At 44.4% G+C, this 22692-nt stretch overlaps 1 protein-coding gene across 1 annotated transcript in view; it reads right to left on the bottom strand.

Annotated features, from left to right (window-relative positions):
• Window positions 1-18746, bottom strand: part of ttc16 (tetratricopeptide repeat domain 16) — a 180920-nt gene extending 162174 nt beyond the window's left edge. The window contains exons 1-3 of the mRNA XM_080212074.1: window positions 18675-18746; window positions 13399-13516; window positions 2567-2694 (exon numbers count right to left, since the gene is read on the bottom strand). Of these exons, the coding sequence (XP_080068200.1) occupies window positions 2567-2694; window positions 13399-13515 (245 nt within the window). The 5' untranslated portion in view covers window position 13516; window positions 18675-18746. The remainder of the gene's footprint in view (window positions 1-2566; window positions 2695-13398; window positions 13517-18674) is intronic.
• Window positions 18747-22692: the final 3946 nt, after the last annotated feature.

The following is a 22692-nucleotide window of genomic DNA, read 5'->3' as shown; positions in this document are numbered from 1 at the left end:
TTGACAGTATTCATGCAGGAAAAAGTCCGTGTAGTGAGGAGAATACTGCAATACCAAGTAGTAGACTAGACAGGGTTGAGGTACATAAGGTGTTGGCAATTTGAGTGTGAAAATAGATAAGTCCCCTGGGCTGGATGGGATTTACCCTAGGATTCTCTGGGAGGCTAGGGAGGAGATTGCAGAGCCTTTGGCTTTGATCTTCATGTTGTCATTGGCTTCAGGTATAGTGCCAGAAGACTGGAGGATAGCAAATGTTGTCCCCTTGTTCAAGAAAGGGAATAGAGACCATCCTGGGAATTATAGACCAGTGAGCCTTACTCTGTTGTGGGAAAAGTTGGAAAGAATTATAAGGGATAAGATTTATAATCATCTAAATGGAAATAAATTGATTAGAGATAGTCAGTTTTGTTAAGGGTAGGTTGTGCCTCACAAACCTTATCAAGTTTTTTGAAAAGGTGACCAAAGAGGTGGATAAGAGTAAGGCAGTTGATGTGGTGTATACGGATTTTAGCAAAGCGTTTGATAAGGTTCCCCATGGTAGGCTATTGCAGAAAATGCAGATGCATGGGATTGAGGGTGATTTAGTAGTTTGGATCAGGAATTGGCTAGCTGATAGAAGACAGAGGGTGGCGGTTGATGGGAAATAGATTAAGGCAGCGTACGGTGTGTTAGCTTTTATTGGTAGAGGGATTGAATTTTGGAGCCATGAGGTCATGTTACAACTGTACAAAACTCTGGTGCAGCTGCACTTGGAGTATTGTGTACAGTTCTGGTTGCTGCATTAAGAAAGATGGAGGCATTGGAAAGGGTGCAGAGGAGGTTTACCAGGGTGTTGCCTGGTATGGTGGGAAGGTCTTATGAGGAAAGGCTGAGGGACTTGAGGTTATTTTCATTGGAGAGAAGATTATGAGGTGACCTGATTGAGGCATACAAAGACGATCAAAGGATTGGATAGGATGGACAGTGAGAGCCTTTTACCCTTGGATGGTGATGGCTAACAAGGGGACATAGCTTTAAAATAAGGGGTGGTAATTATAGGACAGATGTCAGAGGTAGGTTCTTTACTCAGGGTAGAAGGTCATGGAATGCCCTGCCTGCAGCAGTTGTGGACTCGCCAACTTTAAGGGCATTCAAATGGTCAGTGGATAGGCATATGGACAACACTGGAATAGTTTAGGTTAGAGGGTCATTAGATTGGTTCCACTAGTCAGTGCAACATCAAGGGCCAAAGGGCCTGTACTGCGCTGGAATGTTCTGTTTGATCCACCAGGTACATGGTACGTACTCTTGCAACTCAGCCAATGTTGTCTACCTAATATGCTGCAAGAAAGGATGTCCCAAAGCATGGTACATTGGGGAGACCATGCAGACACTGTGACAATGGATGAATGAACATTGTCGAATAATCACCAGGCAAGACTGTTCCCTTCCTGCTGGTGAACACTTCAGTGGTCATGGGCATTTGGCCTCTGACCTTTGGGTTAAGCATTCTCCAAGGTGGCCTTCGCAACATGATAGCACAGAGTCACTGAGCAGAGACTGAGCCAAGTTCTGCACACATAAGGGTGGTCTTAACAGGGATCTTGGGTTCATGTCACTATCTGTAACCCCCACGACTTGCCTGGGTTTGCAAAACCTCACTGTACTGCCTGGAGACAATACACATCTCTTCAACTTGTGCTCAATGCTCCTTCCACTCACTGTCAGCCTTTCAAGACTTGAATAGCAGGTCAGTTGTAAAGACTTGCATTCTAGTCAGTAATCTGCAAACAGTCTGTGCTGTTATATGCTGAGGCCAGAACTCAGCATTCACCTGACAAAGGGGCAAATCTCAAAAGCTTGAATTCACTGTCAAATAAATCTGTTGGACTTAAACCTGGTGTTGTCAGACTTCTTACTGTGTTCCTCCAACACTCCAAAAGGTTAGGTTGACTGGCCATGCCAAATTGCCACTTGGTGTCAGGAGACTATTAGAATAAATACATGGGGTTAGGGTTTGGGTAGGATTGTGGTTGGTGCAGACATGGGCCAAATGCCTCCTTCTGCACTGTAGGGAATCCATGATAAAACAAGTGTTCTGTACACACAGTTTTGAATAAGTTCAAGTAGCACATGGCTTTGTTGGTTTTTGAAAAGGATTGAAATATTGCATTCTGGCACTCTAATGCACCAAATCAGAGTTAACAAGAATTACTATGCTGGACTTTGTTGCACTTCCAGCATGAGGCACTGAGGAAAAATAGTGTTGTCAATGGGTAAATCACCTCAGGCTGCATTTAATGTCAGCTGAATGTTGGCACTGCAAAAGACACAGGAGTTGGCCTATAACCTACTGATTTGCAGAGACAAATGTTCTGGGAGAACTAATAAGGGAAAAACAGAATGCAAATGTAATATTACCCCTGATATTTTGTTATGCTGGGCATTTTAAACTGCCTTCTCTTTAGTTGGGAGAGATTGGTTATATTTGCCAGTGTTTAAAAACTGGAAATTTCCAACATTTACAGGTTTATTTTACATAAAGATTAGTCCATAACAAAGTATTCACTGCCTCATTGATTTCTACCTTTGTTTCAGACAGTGTCTTTCCTGTGTTTTGATGCCTCCTCCACAAGTCCGGGTGCATCCTGTCCATTTGGCCCATTCTCCCCACCAATAGGCAGTGTTATCTAGTCCTTCTAAGCTATTGGAGGTCTGGGGAAAGAAAAGAAATATTTATTTTTAAATAGGAGCTGAATTGACTTGCATGAACAGTTGCATTTGGCACTGCATTGGGGTTAAAAGCATGGAAAATGACAAGTTATGGAGGCTGGGAGAATAACTCCAAACACCCTCAAGGAGGGACAGGACAGGTTGTTAGTTTTAATATTTAAAGCACTCAGCAATATTAACATGGCTTTTGTAATTTAATTGTGGTTGTACTGATTTCCCAGAAGTACGATAAGACCCAGCAGTAATTGAGGAGGCACAAAACAGGGAAAAATGCCCAGAAGTACAGAAACTTGCAGCTGATTTTTTGCCCAATTATGGTGAAAAACTTGGGCACAGTACTTGAGGCTCTACTTTCACACTGAGCTTGAATGACTGATCTCCACGGAGCAGCAGAGTGGTTAGCACTGCTGCCTCACAGCACAAGAATCCAGGCCACTGTCTGGAATCTGCACAGGTTTCATCCAGGTGCAGAAGTTTCCTCACATGGTCCAGAAGAAACCAAGAACAAACAGTACAGCACAAGAACAGGCTCTTCAGCCCTCCAAGCTTGTGCCAATAATGTAGTCCCCTCTAGAGGACCTGCCTGTATCCCTCCATTTCCTGCCTGTTCATATGTCTATCCAGATATGTCTTAAAATGTTGCTAATGTGTTTGCCTTAAGCAATTCTCTTGGCAGCCAAGCCACTACACTAAAAACTTCACTTCCATGTCTCCCCTGAACCTTTCCCCCCAAAGGTCATTTCTGCCCTGGGAAAAGCTTCCAACTGTTCACTTTATGCCCCTCAATTTTATAAACTTCTATCATGACAGCCTCACCAGGGAGAACAATCCCAGTTTATTCAATCTCTTCATAGCTAAAACCTGCCATACCAGGCAACATCCTGGTAAACCTTTTCTGTACTCTCTCCAAAGCCTCCACATCCTTCTGGTAATGCAAGGACCAGGATTGGACAGTATTCCAAGTGTGGCCTAACAACCACTTCATGGGAGGTTAGTTAGGAAGGTTCAGTCACTAGGTATACATGGGGAGGTAGTAAATTGGATTAGACACTGGCTCAATGGAAGAAGCCAGACAGTAGTTGTGGAGGATTGCTTCTGAGCAGAGTGTTGCAGGGATTGGTGTTGGGTTTATTATTGTTGTTTTATCATCCAGATCATTGATATAGATGACTGTGGTAAAATGGATCAGCAAATTTGCTGATAAAGATTGGAGGTGTATTGGACAGTGAGGAAGGTTTTAAAAGCTTAGAGGGATTTGGACCAACTAGAAAAATGGCCAATGGAATTTAAGTGAGAGGTATTGCACTTTGGAAGGACAAACCAAAGTAGAACTACAGAGTAAATGTTAGGATTCTGAACAGTGCAGTTGAATAGAGGGATCTGGAAATATAGGTGAAGAATCCCCTAAAAAGGATGTCACAGGTGACTAGGATTGTAAAGAGTGCTTTGGTACATTGGCCTTTATATATCAGAGTATTGAGTATAAAAGTTGGAGTGTTATGGTAGGGTTGTATAAGGCATTTGATGAGGCCAAATTTAGAGTATTGTGTACAGGTTTGGTCACTAGTTACAGGAAGGATGTAAAGAAGATTAAAGAGTGCAGCAAAGGTTCACAAGGATGTTGCCAGGACTTGAGAAGCTGACTTAGAGAGATTGAATAGGTTAGGACTTTATTCCATGCAGTGTAGAAGAATGAGGGGAGAGATTTGATAGAGGTGTACAAGCTTTTGATGGGTTATAGATAGAGTGAATGCAAGCAGGCTTTTTCCACTGAGGAAAGAGGAGAAAAACCAGAGGGTATGGGTTAAGGGTGAAAGGAGAAAAGTTTAAGGGAATATTAGGGGGATTCTTCATGCACAGTGGTGCAAATGTGAAATGAGCTGCCAGATAGTGGTAAATGCAGGCTCACTTAACACGAAAAACTTGGATGGGTTCATGGATGAAAGGTGTGTGGAGGGATATGGTCCAAGTGCAGGTCAGTGGGACTAGGCAAGAAAAAAATGGTTTGGCAGACAAGGGCCAAAGGCCTGTGAGCTGTAATTTATGATTTCTATAGTAATAACTCTTTCTCCAGAGCAGTGTACTTGATGGCTGTGGTGAGTGTTGGATTTACTTTAAATGCTTTTTGACTGCATTTCCGGTTTGTGGTGTTTCTGTGAGTACTTTTTACTTCCGTAGCAGAAGTTAAGTGAGGGGCTAGTCGGGAAGGGAGAGCAGGGGTATAAAAAGAAGACAGTGATAGACAGTGGGCAGCAGAGTGAGTGGGAGCTGAAAGAGAGTTAAGGGCTTTGGCTTGCTGGGCTTAGACAAGGTGAGTTGCAGTTTCTATCTTTCCTGTGTTGCATTTCAGCACATACAAACCCAAGTGAGGTTGAGACATGGCAGGGGCTATGGGGAGGAACATTAGCTGTTAGGTGCCACATGTGGGAGTTCTTGGAGGCTTCATCTCCCGAAGGCCCATATCTGCATCAAGTGTTTAGAGCTGCAGCATTTGAGGGCCTGGGTCAGGCAACTGGAGATGCATTTAGAGGATGCATTTCTGGTTAGGGTGAATGAGGAGTTCATGGCTATAAACCATGAACAAGTGGAGGTCCCAGGGCTGAGGAACAGGATGGGTGGATAACTTAAGACGAAGAAGAATAGTCTGGGTCCAAAGACAACCCCAGTGGCCCCCCCAAAAGACATCAACAGGGGCACAAAAGGAAAGACAGGAGGGCCAGAATGACTCAGAGGGAAGGAAGGGGGCTGGCAATGAGGTAATGGTGGGGGATGGGAGGGTCAAAGGAATTGACAGGAGGTTCTGTGGGCAAAAGCATGACTCCAGGATAGTAGTCTGCCTCCCTGGAGCAGGGGTACAGGACATATTGGAGAGGATAGAGGGAATTTTGAAAGGGGAGGGGACCCAGGCAGAAGTAATAATACATGCAGGAGAGAGGGACATAGGAAGGCAGAGTAGGGCAGATGTATGCAGGCAATTTAGGGAGTTGGGGTCCAAACTGAAGAGCAGGACCTCCAGGGTGGCATTCTCTGGGCTGCTGCCTAGTACCAGCAGGGCTAGGAATAATGAGATCATGCAGCTGAATGCATGGCTTAGGGATTGGTGCAAGGTAGAGGGCTTTACTTTTGTAGATCACTGGGAAGTATTGAGAGAGGGCACCTGTAGAGGGATGGGGAAATTTGAATGGAGGGGGGACAAATGTCTTAGCAGGGAGGTTAGCTGGAGTGTCTAGGCAGGGTTTAAACTAACAGGGAGGAGGGTGGGGATGAGACTGATAGCTCATTAGACACTGGGGTCAGGAGTGAGTTGGGTAATAGGGTAGGTTTGGGTGAAAGGAAAATTATCAGGGGGAAGGAGGTTCTGAGTGGGCCGGGGGGGTTGGACTGCATCTGTTTCAATGCAAGGAGTGTGATGGATAAAACAGATGAGCTTAGGGCCTTGATGTTCATGAGAAATTTAGATGTGGTGGCAGTGACAGAGACGTGGTTAAAGGAAGGGCAGGACTGGCAGCTGAATGTTCCTGGGCATAAGTGTTTTAGGTGTGACAGGAGGGTTGGAGAGGCAGTGGGGTGGCATTGTTAGTAAAGGAGCACATCACAGCAGTGCAGAGGGAGGATAATATGGAGGCGTTAGGGATCAAGTCGCTGTGGGTGGAGTTGAGGAATAAAGGGAGAGATTACAATGCTATGGTATACTATAGGCCACCCAACAGCCTGAGGTCAGTGGAGGAAGGTATTTGCAGAGGCATTTTAGATAGGTGCAGAAAGAATAAGGTGGTTGTAGCAGGTGACTTTAATCTTCCTGGAGTGGATTGGAAGGTGCCTAGAGCTGGAGGTATGGATGGGGAGGAGTTTGTAAAATGTGTGTTGGAAGGGTCCTTGGAGCAGTACATAACTAGCCCGACTAGGAGGGGGCTATACTGGATTTAGTGTTGGGTAATGAACCGGGGCAGGTGGTTGAGGTTGTGGTAGGCAAACATGTGGCTAACAGTGTCCACAAGTCTGTCTACTTTAGGATAAAAAAGGAAAGGGATGAGTGCCGTCTGAAGGGGGAGGATACTGAACTGGGGGAAGGTGAGCTATAGCCGGATTAGGAGGGAGCTGAAGGACACTGATCGGAAGGTGTTGTTAGCAGGCAAGTCCACAGTTGGTAAGTGGGAGGCTTTCAAGGGCAAACTGATAATGTTGCAGGAAAGGCACGTGCTGGCAAAGAGGAAGGATGGGAAAGGCAGGATTAGAGAGCTGTGGATTACAGGGGGTATTGAAGACTTGGTCAGGAAGAGAGGCATATGTTAGGTCGAAACAACTGGGAACAGAGAAAGTGCTGGAGGAATGTAGAGAGAGTAGGAGGGAGTGCAAAAGGGGAGTTAGAAGGGCAAAAAGAGGGCATGAAATGGCTTTGGCTGATAGGATTAAGGAAAATCCAAAGGCATTTTATTCTCATGTTAGAAAGAAGAGTGGTTAGAGGGAAAATAGGTCCTCTTAGGGACAAAGGAGGGGAGCTATGCATGGAGTCTGAGGGAATGGGGAGATCCTGAATGAATACTTTGTCAGTATTCACGAAGGAGGGGTTTGGTGTCATGTAATGTCATTTGAAGGAAATATCCATCACGAGGGAGGAAGTGTTCAGGTTTAAGTATCATAAAAATGGATAAAGCTCTGGGGCCTGATGGTATTTATCCCAGGCTGCTTAGGGAGGTGAAAGATGAAATTGCTGGGCTTCTGATGCAAATCTTTGTTTCTTCTTTGGACACAGGTGAGGTCCCAGAGGACTGGAGGGTTGCTAATGTGGTACTGCTGTTTAAAAAGGGCAGTAGGGATAACCCTGGTAATTATAGACCAGTGAGTTTGACATCAGTGGTAGGAAAATCATTGGAAAAAATTCTTAGGAATAGGAAGTATAAGCATTTGGAGTGTTGCGATCTGATTAGGGATACACAACATGGCTTTGTTCAGGGGAGGTCTTGCCTTATGAATCTGGTAGAACTTTTGGAGGCAACAAAAACGGTTGATGATGGACAAGCTGTTGATGTCATCTATATGAATTTCAGTAAGGTGTTTGACAAAGTCCCTCACGGTAGGCTGGTAGAAAAAGGTTAAGGTACATGGGATACAAGGACAGGTAGCTAGATGGATTGAAAACTGGCTGGGCAACAGGAGACAGTAGTAGTGGAAGGGTCCTTTTCTGGCTGGAGGTCAGTCACCAGTGGTGTGCCACAGGGCTCAGTACTGGGACCTCTCCTCTAATATATAAACAATAAGGGAGAGGGCATGTGGTGTGATCAGCAAGTTTGCAGATGACACCAAGATGGCAGGTTTGGCAGATTGTCAGGTGACACAGCAAGATAGGATTGTACTTGTTAAAGTTTAGAAGAATGAGGGGAGATCTCATTGAGACATAAGATGATGAATGGGATGGATGGGATGGATAGGACAGAGGTGGAGAGGCTCTTCCTGCTCAGAAAGGACAGTAGGACTAGAGGGCACAGCCTCAAGATAGGGGGGGCAGTTTAGAACCAAGTTGAGGAGGAACTTCTTCACTCAAAGGGTGGTGAATCTCTGGAATTCTCTGCCCGTTGAAGTGGTGGTGGCTGCCTCGCTAAATATATTTAAGATGTGGGTTGATAGGTTTTTGATAGGCAAGGGCATTAAGGGTTATGGGGAGAGGGCAGGAATGTGGAACTGAGACATGACAGATCAGCCATGATCTTATTGAATGGTGGGGCAGGCTCAAGGGGCTAGATGGCCTACTCCTGCTCCTATGTTCTTATATAGATAGGTTGGTATACTGGGCAGATAGAATTTAATCCCAATAAATGTGAGGTGATGCATTTTGGAAGGAATAATGCAGGGAGGAGTTACATGATAAAAGTTAGACTGATTAAGAGTATAGAAATGCAGAGGGACCTGGGAGTGCAGGTGCACAAGTCTCTGAAGGTCTCAACACAAGTAGAGAAGGTTACGAGGAAAGCTTATGGAATGCTAGCCTTTATAGGAAGGGGTATAGAGTATAAGAGCTGTTGTCTAATGCTTCATTTGTACAGAATGTTGGTTAGACTGCATTTAGAGTACCGCGTCCAGTTCTGGTCACCTTACTGACGGAATGACATGGAGACCCTTGGAGAGAGCGCAGAGGAGGTTTACCAGGATGCTGCCTGGTATGGAAGGACTGAGTTACAAGGAAAGATTGGAAAAACTGGGGCTCTTCTCCTTAGAAAGACGGAGATTAAGGGGGGAATCTGATAGAACATAAGAAATAGGAGCAGGAGTAGGCCATCCAGCCCTTCGAGCCTGCCCCGCCATTCAATAAGATCATGGCTGATCTGTCGCTGCTCAGTTCCACTTTCCCGCCCTCTCCCCATAACCCTTAATCCCCTCTCTTATCAAGAACCCATCAACCCGCTTCTTAAAAATATTTAGCGAGGCAGCCTCCACCATTTCAACGGGCAGAGAATTCCAGAGATTCACCACCCTTTGAGTGAAGAAGTTCCTCCTCAACTCCGTTCTAAACCGCCTCCCCTTTATCTTGAGGCTGTGCCCCCTAGTCCTACTGTCTTTTTTGAGCGGGAAGAGTCTCTCCACCTCTATCCTATCCATCCCATTCATCATCTTATACGTCTCAATGAGATCTCCCCTCATTCTTCTAAACTCTAACGAGTACAAGCCTAGTTTATTCAGCCTCTCCTCATAGCTCAATCCCCTCAACTCCGGTATCAGCCTAGTAAACCTCCTCTGCACTCCCTCCAGGGCCAAAATATCCTTGCGCAGGTGCGGTGCCCAAAACTGCACACAGTACTCCAGCTGAGGTGTATAAAATAACAAAGGGTATAGATAATCAGTGGCAGGCTTTTCCCCAGATTGGGGAAAACTATTACAAGAGGTCACAATCTAAGGGTGAGTGGGGAGAAGTATAATTTGGATACTAGAGGAAGGTTTTTCATGCAGAGGGTTGTAGGGGTATGGAATGTGCTACCAAGTAAGGAGGTAGAGGCAGACATGTTGGACTTGTTTAAGGTTTACTTAGATAGACACAAGTGAAACAGGGATGGAAGGTTATAGAAGACGGTATTAAAAGGGTCAGAGCTTCGGGACAACACTGGAAATGTAATATTACATGTTAATGTTTTGTCTCTTAATCCACAGGTGTCAGTCCACCTTGTTGTCAAATGAGGGGCATGCAATGTGTCGTGCGTGGGCTGCTCTTGGAGGTTGAGGGTGGCCTAGTACTTCATGTCGTTGTGTGCGCTTAATCCTGGACCAGCAGACGGGCACCACAACAGCTCAGTGACTATCACTGCTAGCTGTACAGATACATGGATTTGGGCCTGTGTCTGTGGGAGTTTGCACATTCTCCGTGGTTGCATGGGTTTCCTCTGGTTTCCTCCCACACCCCAAAGATGTGCTCTAGGCTGATTGGTGTAACAGATTGACCCTACACTATTCTCCCCTGTATCTGGCTACATTAGGGGTTCCATTCACATACACAGGGCAGGGTGGGTGTAGGAAAATGCTTTGTTGAAATGGTGGCACAGGCTTGTTGGGCCAAAGGGCCTGTTTCCTGTGCTGTGTTGTTCTTTTAACTTGAGTTTGTTGCAGAGTAATACCTCAGCACTAAATCATAAAAACAAATGCCATAGCAGAAACTTCCCCACCTTTTATACCTCCCTTCTCTTTCAAAACCACTACTTTCATTTCCTTAAATATTACCATCCTTAGCCCCCATTCCTCATCACATTCTTCCTCAAAGAGTCTCCCTCTCTCCCCCTCCCTGCTGATTGCAAATACATTGCCATCCAGCTCCATGTTTACTTCCCACATGATTCTCTGATCTGGTTTTTGTCTTGTCTTACATCCAATAGTTAAAGCCAATAACATTTGCACATTGTCTTCTTATCTTGTTCATCCTTTCCTCAAGGTTTAAAACAATTGGTCACCTAGCTTGTTACTGCCACTCTTCCAAAATCCATCTTGGTGGAGCTAGCCACACTAACTGGAGTACAATGTTAGCAAGTGTGAGGTTATCCACTTTGGCAGGAATAATAGTAGGAGGGATTACTATTTAAAAGGCTGCAGCATGCTATGGTGCAGAGGGACTTGGGGGTCCTTGTGCACAAGTTGCAAAAACCCAGTCTGCAGGTGATCAGGAAGGCAAATGGGTTACTGGCCTTTATAGCAAGGGGGATAGAATATAAAAGCAGGGAGGTCTTGCTGCAACTGTACAGGGCACTGGTGAGGCCACAGCTGGAGTACTGTGTGCAGTTTTGGTCACCACACTTGGACAAGGATATTTTGGCCTTGGAAGGAGTGCAGAGGAGGTTCACTAGGCTGATACTGGAGATGGGGGGGGGGGGGTTGAACTATGAAGAGAGGCTGAATAGACTGGGTCTGTACTCATTGGAGTTTAGAAGGATGAGGGGATCTTATAGAGACATAAGATAATGAAGGGGATGGATAGGGTAGAGGTAGAGGGATTCTTCCCACTCAAAGGACAGCAGGACTAGAAGGCACAGCCTCAAGATAAGGGGGGCAGTTTAGGATGGAGTTGAGGAGAAACTTCTTCACTCAAAGGGTGGTGAATCTCTGGAATTCTCTGCCCATTGCAGTGGTGGAGGCTACCTTGCTAAATATATTTAAGTCACGGGTAGATAGGTTTTTGGTAGGCAAGGGAATTAAGGGTTATGGGGAGAAAGCAGGAAAGTGGAACTGAGCTGCTTCAGATCAGCCATGATCTTATTGAATGGCAGGGCAGGCTCAAAGGGCTAGATGGCCTACTCCTATTTCTTATGTTCTAACTGCACTTGACATATGGGGGGAAAAAAAAAAAAAGAGGTAGGGTAACTGGACAGCATTCATGTTATGAGGGCTAAAATACAGGAGCAGGGATGTACTTCTGAGGCTGTACATTTGGAACACTGAGCCCCACATCCAAGGAAGAACGTGCTAGCCTTGGAAAGATGAGAGAATATTCACAAGGATGATCCCTGGAATGAGGAGCTTGTTGTATAAGGAATGGTTGAGGACTCTGGGTCTGTACTCTAAGTTTCGAAGGATGAAGGGGAGTGGACATGGGGAGGATGCTTCCACTAGCAAGAAAAACCAAGAACCAGAGGGTACAACCTCAGGCTAAAAGGGGTGATCCTTTAAAATAGATGGAATTTCTTCAGCCAGAGGGTGGTGAATCTGTGGAACTTTGCAGAAAGCTGTTGAGGCCAGGTCATTGAGTGTCTTAAGACAGAGATAGATAGGTTCTTCGTTAAGATGATCAGGGGTTATGAGGGGGAAAAAAACAGGAGAACGGAGATGAGAAAAAAAAGTATCAGCCAAGATTGAATGGTGGAGCAGACTCAATGGGCAGAATGGCCTAGTTCTGTTCTTATGTCTTATGGTCAGCTCTTTCAAAGAGCTGGCAGAGATGCAAAAAGCCAAAAGTCTCCTTGTGTGCTGTAAGTTTCTATGACGCTAGCAATAACCTCTTATTCTACTAATTTTTAACCTGGACTAGGGCACTGAATGCAGCTGCTACTCAGTTTTGTGGTAATGGAGAAATCTTCAAAACTAAAGGTACAAGATGTCTATATGAACAGGGCTGTTTGTGTCCTGGAACAACTTAATTCAGGCAGGATCTGCCTGCAGGCTAGTTCCTCTCAATACTGCCAGAAACACTTTTCTCCAAACCACCTCAAATGAATTTGATTCCAGGACAAAACAGCATTCCCCACTGCAGCTCCCCCCCATCCCTAGTTTGATCAGAACATTCCCCAGAAGTTCTTTCCTCTTGTGTTTAACTCAAATAATTCCTGCTTCATGTTAAATTTTAAAAAAATAAAACCAAACAGTAATAAAATCCTGTTGCCCAGAGTATTGTGTCTGAGTTGCTTTGCAAAAATTGTTGCTGCAAGTAGTCTACAGGGCATGCCTGGGTTTAGGCAATTTGCCCAGGGTGGTTGCAAACATATTTCAACTCCAGCAGACATCTAAATAGTTATCTCTTTGTAACTGCAGTCAAATCCTAAACAAATATTTGGTTTCAGAAAACATTCAGTCCCACAGCTGAGATGTTATTCAAGACATAACATTCAAAAATCAGAATTAGTAAAAGCCTAAAAAGTGATCTACACAAGCAGAATGATTTAAACATTTCATGCCCAAAAAGACATGAACTAAGTAGTTGGCACATTTACACAAAACCACTTAGTCTCAACCTACAAAGTAAGAGCCACACAAGTGCTACATAACCTAGGCATCATCCACTGAAAATAGTTTTTTCCATCCCCATCTTACTGAAACTGCAAGAAAGAAATTGGCAAGCTCTCCCCCATAATACTTCACAAGTACATTCCAAATCTTAGCGATACTGTCTGAGGGAGGTACTCCCCACAGGCTTGGGGAAAGTTTTATATAAAAAACACTAGACAGAAAAATGAATAGCTTTCCCATAGGGACTGCAATAAAATCACATGTTATTTAGAAAATGACCAGCAGATTTGAGGTTTGACATTGCAGCCAGTATTTGTTGTTTTAGCTGAAATGATTAGCAAACAGTTGCATTAATTATTTTTTTTCTCCACAAGTAACAGTTGTGACGCCAGTCATGGTATGTATTTTTGTCCAAAAAAACTGAACTAAATGGAAAAAGAATGATTTAAAAAATATAAGTATAAGACTGGGAAACATGGACTTCATACTCACATGTAATGTTACAGCAGCAACATTTTCAATAAATAATGCAACAGCAATCAGACAATGCATGAAGACCGCTGCATCCCAACACAGAGTACTTTTGGAGTTCAATTTAACTAAAATCATACTGGAAGAAAGCAAACATATGGAAGATTACTGAAAGTTTAAAGATTTGCTAGCAAATTGAAGGACTATCAAACATATTTGCATATCATGTAATTATACAATTGGCAAAGAGCATCTCTAGGACTGTATGAAAATGCTTTGGAGTCACTTACCCTGTAGGAGGAGAAAAAACACATCCTACATGCAACTCTAATAGAAACCTGCAGGATGGGAATTGAATCACAAGGTTGCATTCCACTGCTTCAAAGTACATTGCACTTATACATCAACCCACTGTACCAACTGCAAAGGGGTATTTTGTGTCATGTTAAACTGGTTTATTCCAAAGATGGGAACATCAGACAGAATTTAATCCAGCCTGCTGTAAAGAAAAACATCAGCTGAGCCCACTAAATCATAGGGACACCTCAGTCTGCCAGCAGCAGGAAAACCTCCTGCGCTCAGGTCAGAGACAGGAAGGGAGCAATGTACCTGAACCACTACTAAATCATGTGGGCTCAGGGATTCAATGGAAGATGCACAGTTCTTCCATGGCATCTGACAGCCCTCCAACAAATCCTGTTGGATTGGCCCGTGGCCTCAGATGGACATCCCTCATTGTCAGGCAGAGTCCTGACAGAATTGCCAGTGCCAGTCGCTGCTCAGTTGTGCTGTCACCATTGTAGAGTTGCTAGTCTGATTGGCCAGCTGCCCTCAGGGTGAAGGCACTTAAATTGGAGGGACTCCTGCCACAGAATAAACTAGCAATGTTTTCACTGGAAAGATAAAAACTGAGGCAAGGCTTGATAAGAATCTACAAAATTACAAGAGGCACAGACAGACTGGATAAGTCAGAGGTTCTTTTCCCCCTGGGATGGAAGTATCAATTACAAGAGGACACTGATTCAAGGAGAGGGGGAAGTTTTTCTTAGAGAATGGTGGGTGCCTGGAACAAGCTGTCAGAGGTGATAGAAGCAGGAACATTAGCAACATTTAAGAGGGATCTGGATGGGTACATGAATAGGGAGAGATACATGCTAATTAAGGACAGAAGGCTTTAGTTTAGTTAGGACAAAGTCAGCACAAACTTGGAGGGCTGAAGGGCCTGTTCCTGTGCTCTATTTTGTTTAGAAGCAACACAGGGGTCCCTCCAGCTGGGAGGAAAAAAAAAAATCAATGATTAACACTAGATTCTGGCTACTGTGTTATTTGCAGACATGTCTGCAAGTACCAAATAAAATCTGGAATGGGAAACTAGTATAATTAACAGTGGCTCAAGCTACTGGACTACAAAAACCATCCAGTTCAGGAAGAAAACTCTGCCACCTTTGCTAGTTAGCCTGTGATTTGTCACACTAAAACATACTTCACAGCCTTCTGAATTGGCTAACTTAACCCCATATGCTCAAGGCAGCAGCTCAGTACCACCTGCACTAGGGCAATAAGTAATAATGATAGAATCCCTATAGTGCAGGCAGCCATTCAACCCATCAAACCTGCACTGACAACATTCCCACCTAGCTCCTATCCCCATAACCCCCACATTGATCCTGCTATTCCCCTGACACCAAGGGGCAATTTAGCATGGCCAATCAACCTAACATTTGGATCTTGGGAGGGAACCAGAGCACCTGGGAGGTAACCCACAGACATGAGGGTGAATGTGCAAACTCCACACAGAATGACCTGAGGCTGCAATTGAACTTGATCTCTGGCACTATAAGACAGCAGTGCTAACCATTGTGGTGGCTTTATCACTAGAAAATAGAACAGAACAGCACAGCACAGGAACAGACCCTTCAATCCACAATGTTGTGCTGAACATGACACCAAATTAAACATCCCTTTTGCTGCCCTTCTTCCACATTCCCCTATTCATGTGCTTATCTAAAAGCCCCTTAAACACCCCTATTGTGTCTGGCTGCACCACCACCCTTGGTAACACTTTCCAGGCACTGCTATTGCCCCCTTCCACATCAAGTGCATGCCCCCTAGTATAAAGGCATTTCAATTCTGGGAAAAAGATTCAACTTTCAATTTTATCTATGCCTCTCAATATAGAGATGATCACATCTCCCTTCAGCCACTCCAGAGAAAACCACCTAGTTTGCCCACCCTTTCCTCGTACTGTCCAATCCAAGTAGCACCCTGGTGAACTTCTCAAAAGCATCCACATCCTTATTGGAACATGACAGCCCAAACAATACCCCAAAAAAAAAAAATGGCCTAACCAAAGTTTTATAAAGCTGCAACATACATCCTGCCGACCATTAAAGAAAGTATACCATACACCTTTATCACCCCATCTACTCATGTGGCCACTTTCAGACAGCAACGGACTTAACCTCTATTTCTCTGTAGATCAATGCTGTTCATAGTTGTCAGTGACTAACATTTGACCTCCCAAAGTGCAGCACCTCACTTGCCTGGATTAACTCCATCTGTCATTTCTCTGCCAGTATCTGTAATTAATCCATACCCCACTGTATCTTTTGACAACCTTCTACACCGTGCAGACTTTAACTTACCCGTCTACAGTTGGCAAACCTCCCAGTATGGATCCCTGCAGAATGCTAGTAGTCAAGGACCTTCAGCCAGAAAAAACACTTTTCAACCACTACTGACTGTGGGCAAGTCACTTCTGAATCCAAGCAACCAAGTCACTGTGCTTCCCATGTATCTGAATGAGCCTACCACAAGGGACCTTGTCAAAAGCCTTACTAAAATCCATGCTGACAACATCCAGTCCTCTATCTTCAGATTACTTTTGACACCTTCTTGAAAAAACCAACCTGCCCCAGACAAAGCCATGCTTTTCCAAATGCACCCAGATCCTATCCCTATGAATCTTCTCCAATAGCTTCCCAACCACCATTTAATTGCTCAGGGTCTACTGGAGACTGAAGATGAAGATCTGGTAGAACTGTGAACACTGAGTTGAAAGTACATTCAAAGAAACAGGAACTCAGGCTTGTTAGAGTGGAGTTTAAAAAACAGGAGTTACGTCAGTTTAGGAAGGTCTATATTACTTTCCTGGATTATCCCTTTTCTTCCTGTTCCAAAAGAGGAGGGCATTAGTTACTGGAGACATCCTGGAGGACTGGCAAGTAGCTAATGAGATTACAAAGATCTTTGTCAGGGCCCCAGCAATCTCCTCTTTCAATCTAAGTCCCTAGGGACTGGTGGGACTTATCAACCTTAGTGTTCTTCAAGTGATCCAACACCATTTCTGTCTTAATCTCAAAGTGCCCTAGCATATTAGGATACTCCACACTGATCTCACTATTCTTCATGTCTTCTCCTTGGTGATAAGACCAAGTTCCCCCTTTATCCTTGATAGTCCTACACACTCCCTAGTTATCCTCTTGTTAAAATATAGTTACAATGCCTTGGGATTCTCTTCAACCCTACTTGTCAAAGTCATTTCATGGCCCCTCCTTGCTTTCTTATATTCCTCATAGGCTTTGTCCAATTTTAGCTTCTTAAGCCTTTTTTTGTTAATCCACAACCTCCCTCATCCTTCCTCCTGATGATGGCCACATTCCTTGAATGACTAAGAACTTCAAGTGGCACTGATTAAGGATTGGTCAGCAGTCTCCCAAAACTAACAAGTGGAATTATTTTAGTTTTGAATTTCTTTATCTTGACTCTCAATCTATTTCCATTCACAAATAGACACTTGCTATTTTCCCAGATTAATGGATATTGCTTATGGTAGTTTTACTCCCTCATTATAGTATACTATACAGTTACTGGAAGAATATTGCTGGTTATTTAAATATTTTATTTTGATTGTAACATCAGATACAAGTCAATAGTCTCTGATAAAAGTAACAAACTGTTAACATTGCAATATCTCCAGTATTTACTGAAGCATTAATAATTATTCTGCAAACTGATTAATTTTCTTTACTGCACTGATGCAGTCCAGTAGATTTTAGTATATTATTCCTTGACTCATGTTAACTTGTGTGTAAAGCCATTTGGACTTTTAATAAAGAGTGTATGTGCTACCCAGATAAAATGTGCATTTTAATAATCAAGTAAAATTCCCCCAGTATGCATTTCTTAGCACTTTGGTTTGTACACATTTGAGCATTATGACATTTCCATGCATGTTAAACAAAGAAATGCTGAGGTACTAACTATTTTGCTATTTAACATGTATGGTACAGCAATGCAAGAGCAACCCACATTATATATTCATGTATATATTAATCCCAATGCCTCATCCTATTGAGGCAGAGTTGCCAGCATTGGACTTCAGTAAGTAATCTTAACACCAGGTTAAAGTCCAACATGTTTATTTGATGGTGGAACTTTCAGAGCACTGCTCCTTCATCAGGTGAGTGCACTCAGATTTTGCTATCCTTTTTCTGCACTTATTAATCCATAAATCTTAAAGAACATTACTATACCATGTAGACTTTCACTGTTGACACTGAATGGTAGATGGCTAAACATTACAGGATCATTTGGTATTGATTAAATCCAGAAACACAATACAACAGTGCAGAGGCCTTTCAGCCCATCAAGTCTGCACCAACATATGAAAGACTCTAACCTATCCACCTCTGCATTGACTGTTATAGCATGCCAAGTACTCAAGGTACTTTTAAAAAAAAAAGGTATGCCACCACCACACCCTCCCAGGGAGCATATGCCAGACCATCATCACCCCAGGTTAAAAAGTTTTTCCTCAACCACCCCCCCCATAACTGATCCTTCAATTAAGGGGAACAGCTGCTACCTATCCACACCCCTCAAACTTCTCTGCTCCTTCTGGGAATAAAAATAAAAACAAAACAGTATTTCACACGTTATATAACTACTACCACCATTCAAAAAAAATATGCATTTGTTTTATAAGTGGGCGAATTGTTGCTGATGGATAAGTGACTTTTCTTCATAAAAGCATTAATACTCTGGACGCCTGAAGTATTAAAGAGGTGTGTGTAGTTTTCGGACTGTTTCACTACAAATCCTAAACATGCAATCTGTTTATGGCCAGAGAACAGAAACAGACAGAAGTGAGCATCGTGCCTGCACGAATATATTCGCAGAAACCCTGGCATTCTTCAGATATCTCCAGATCAACTTGGCGGGCTCTGTAAAGTATAAACAAGTTAGGAAAGTAGTTAACGTGGCTGGTCCGTCAATTTAATTTCACCTTTACTGACCTTCTAGCCTGATGCCCGAATCAACGATAACCACAGCAGCAGACAACCAGCGGCTACAGCAGCCGGTTTTTTCGTGGCTCAGCAGTAGGATGAGGCGAGGAACGGTACACCAAACCCGAGCCACTACTAACTCTCAGAGTGACTCCCAGCTACTAGTTAGCCGGCTTTTTATTCCGGACACCAGCGCCGCCTTCCCGCCTCCCGCGGCTCGCGCTCCTCCTCCAGCTGCACTGCGCCTGCGCCATTCAAGCCACGCCTGCTCCGCGGCTGCGCCGTTGCGCCAAACGCTAACGCGCATGTGCCGGCGACGCCCGTCTCCCTCTGCGCATGCGCACCTTGTCACTATTGTCAGCGCCACGTGACCACCAACAGTCAGAAATAACGGCCACTCGCCCTCGTGCCGGCTGTCCACTTCCGGGGCCTACTGACAATGAACGGAGATCAAATGTGATGGCTTTGCCGGTAGCATCGGAGGCCATTGAGACACCCACCCCCCCCAGAAGGCCAGGGATGGGAGCTGGGGCTGCCCCTTGGACACTACAGGCTTGGCACTGCCAGCCTGGCACCTTGACAATGCTAGACTGGTATGCTGGCAGAACCCACTGGACAGTGGACCATTGCCACCTTACAGCGGTGATCAATGGGGGGGTGGTGGGGAATGGGGTTTGATAAGCAGGAGGGGTAGGTTTGGTATTTGGTCCAGGGGAGAGAGGAGGCAATCGGCTGCGGAACCCCGCGGCAGTGGGTAGGCATGGGTTTCAGCCACGAAGGCTGGTTATAGCAGCAGAGGCAGTGACGGGTTTCTGTGCTCTCAGAGACAGGGGGTCTGAACAAGAGAAGGGCAAGGAAAGGTTAGGAGGCAATATAGTAACCAACAAGAGCAAGTTTTGTAGTCAGGATAGCCAGAGGCACAGCAAAGGGAGAAAAATACTTCTGGTTTAAACTATTTATTTTAATGCACAAGGCTTAACGGGTAAGGTGGACAAACTCAGATCGTGGATTGGCTGTGGGGACTGGGATATTATCGCCATAACAGATGTGGCTGAGAGAAGGGCAGGACCAGCAGCTCAATGTTCCAGGATACAGATGCTACAGACTTGACAGAGGTACAGGTAACTGAAGAGGGGGAGTTACAATTTTGATAAGGGAGGGCATAACAACAGTCTTAGAGACAATATTCTTGGAAGTTCATCAAATGAGGCCATAGAATAGATAGAACTTAAAAACAAGGAAGGGATGATCACTCTGATGGGACTGTATTATAGATCCGCCTCCCCCCCCCCCCTCCCCAACAGCCAGCAGGAACTAGAGGAGCAGATGTGTAGAGAGATTGCAGATACTTGTGTGACATTAGTGTACCTTTTAGAGTTCTTTTAAAATCATGTTCTCTGTAGCTATAAGCACTTTTGATTTCATTCCTGCCGGGCTGGCTGCTAGAAGTCCTTTTATTGCTACTTAAATGATGTTTTGTTTATTTTTACTATGGACTGCAGGTACTTCCTGGGATTGTTTTCTGACCCTGCATTGTTAGGAGGAAGACTGGTTGGCAGGCCATGTGTTCTGGACAGTTTTTTTCTTTCCTAGTGAATTTAAGGTTTCCTTTTCTGTTTGGCTGGCAGCAGTTTAGCTTAGAAGGGACATCAAGCTCTCTCTCCCTGGTTTTGGAAATTCTGCTGTTAGCTGAAAGCAAGGCTTCTTGCTTTCTTGGAGTGGAAAAACTGCAGTTGGTGATTACCTTGTTTATAGTCTCTCTCCCTAGTGTTCTGGGAAGCTGTTCTGACTTTAAACTGTATTGGGCATATCCAGAAGTTACAAGGCTGAGAAGTCAGGGTTTCAATTCTCCAACTAAACGATGTGGAGATGCCGGTGTTGGACAGAGGTGGGCACAGTAAGAAGTCTCACAACAATTACGACTCTCACCAACTTTTACAGATGCATCATAGAAAGCATTCTTTCTGGTTGTATCACAGCTTGATATGGCTCCTGCTCTGCCCAAGACCGCAAGGAACTACAAAAGGTTGTGAATATAGCCCAATCCATTGTGCAAACCAGCCTTCCATCCATTGACTCTGTCTACACTTCCTGCTGCCTTGGCAAAGCAGCCAGCATAATTCAGGACCCATACACCCTGGACATTCTCTCTTCCATCTTCTTCCTTCGGGAAAAAGATTCAAAAGTCTGAGGTCACATTCTGACTGACTCAAGAACAGCTTCTTCCCTGCTGTTGTCAAACTTTTGAATGGACTTGCATTAAGTTGACCTTTCTCTACACCCAGCTATGACTGTAACACTACATTCTGCACTACGAACAGTATGCTTTGTGTAGCATGCAAGAAACAATACTTTTCACTGTCTGTTAATACATGTGACAATAATAAATCAAATCAGATCAAACTAGGTTAAAGTCCAATACGTTTATTTGGTATCATGAGCTTTCAGAGGGCTGCTTCTTCATCGGATGAGTTACTCACCTGATGAACTAGTTTGGCAGAGGGGTGGGAACCAAAGCAAAGATGAATTAACTCAAGAGGAACTAGAGAGTAGGACCAGCAAGACTCAAAGGAACAGCAGGCAGGGTGTGGTTGAAACATAGAAAAACTACAGCACAATACAGGTCCTCTGGCCCACAAAGTTGTGCTGCACATGTCCCTGCTTTAGAGATTACTAGGCTTACCTATAACCCTCTATCTTACTAAGTTCCGTGTACTTATCTAAAAGTCTCTTAAAAGACTCTATCAAATCCACCTCCACCATGTTGCTGGCAACCCATTCCATGCACCCACCACTCTGAGTGAAAAACTTACCCCTGACATGTCCTCTGTACCTACTCCTCAGCACCTTAAGAACATAAGAACATAAGAAATAGGAGCAGGAGTAGGCCATCTAGCCCTTCGAGCCTGCCCCACCATTCAATAAGATCATGGCTGATCTGTTGTGGCTCAGTTCCACTTTCCCGCCCTCTCCCCATAACCCTTAATCCCCTCTCTTATCAAGAACCCATCAACCCGCTTCTTAAAAATATTTAGCGAGGCAGCCTCCACCACTTCAACGGGCAGAGAATTCCAGAGATTCACCACCCTTTGAGTGAAGAAGTTCCTCCTCAACTCCGTTCTAAACCGCCTCCCCTTTATCTTGAGGCTGTGCCCCCTAGTCCTACTGTCTTTGTCCTCTTCTGGCAACCATTTCAGCCCTGGGAAAAAGCCTCTGACTAACCACTTGATCAGTATCTCTCAACATCTTATACACCTCTATCAGGTCACCCCTCATTCTTCGTCTCTCCAAGGAGAAAAGACCGAGCTCCCTCAGCCTATCCTGATACGGCATGCTTCCCAATCCAGGCAACATCCTTGTAAATCTCCTCTCTATGGCTTCCACATCCTTCCAGTAATGAGGCAACCAGAACTGAGCACAGTACTCCAAGTGGGGTCTGACCAGGGTCCTATATAGCTGCAACATTATCTCTCGGCTCCTAAACTCAATTCCTCAATTGATGAAGGCCAGTACACCATATGCTTAACCACAGCTTCAACCTGCGCAGCTGCTTTGAGCGTCCTATGAACTTGGACCCCAAGATCCTTCTGATCTTCCATGCTGCCAAGAGTCCTACCATTAATATTATGTTCTGCCATCTTATTTGACCTGCCAAAATGAACCACTTCACACTTATCTGGATTGAACTCCATCTGCCACTTCTCCCAGTCTTGCATCCTATCTATGTCTCACTGCAACTCCTGACATCCCTCCACACTATCCACAACACTTCCAACCTTTGTGTCATCAGCAAACTTACCAACCCATCCCTCCATTACCTCATCGAGGTCATTTATAAAAATCACAAGGAGTAAGGGTCCCAGAACTGATGGGGCATTCCACTGATGACCGACCTCCATGCAAAATATGAACCATCTGCCTTCTGTAGGCAAGCCAGTTCTGGATCCACAAAGCAATGTCCCCTTGAATCCCATGCCCCCTCACTTTCTCAATAAGCCTTGCATGGGGCACCTTATCAAATGCCTTG

Source organism: Carcharhinus amblyrhynchos, chromosome 25 (assembly GCF_965287045.1).
Source record: "Carcharhinus amblyrhynchos chromosome 25, sCarAmb.v2.hapA, whole genome shotgun sequence".
Classification (NCBI taxonomy): Eukaryota; Metazoa; Chordata; class Chondrichthyes; order Carcharhiniformes; family Carcharhinidae; genus Carcharhinus; species Carcharhinus amblyrhynchos.
This window is presented reverse-complemented; position numbering and strand designations above follow the sequence as displayed.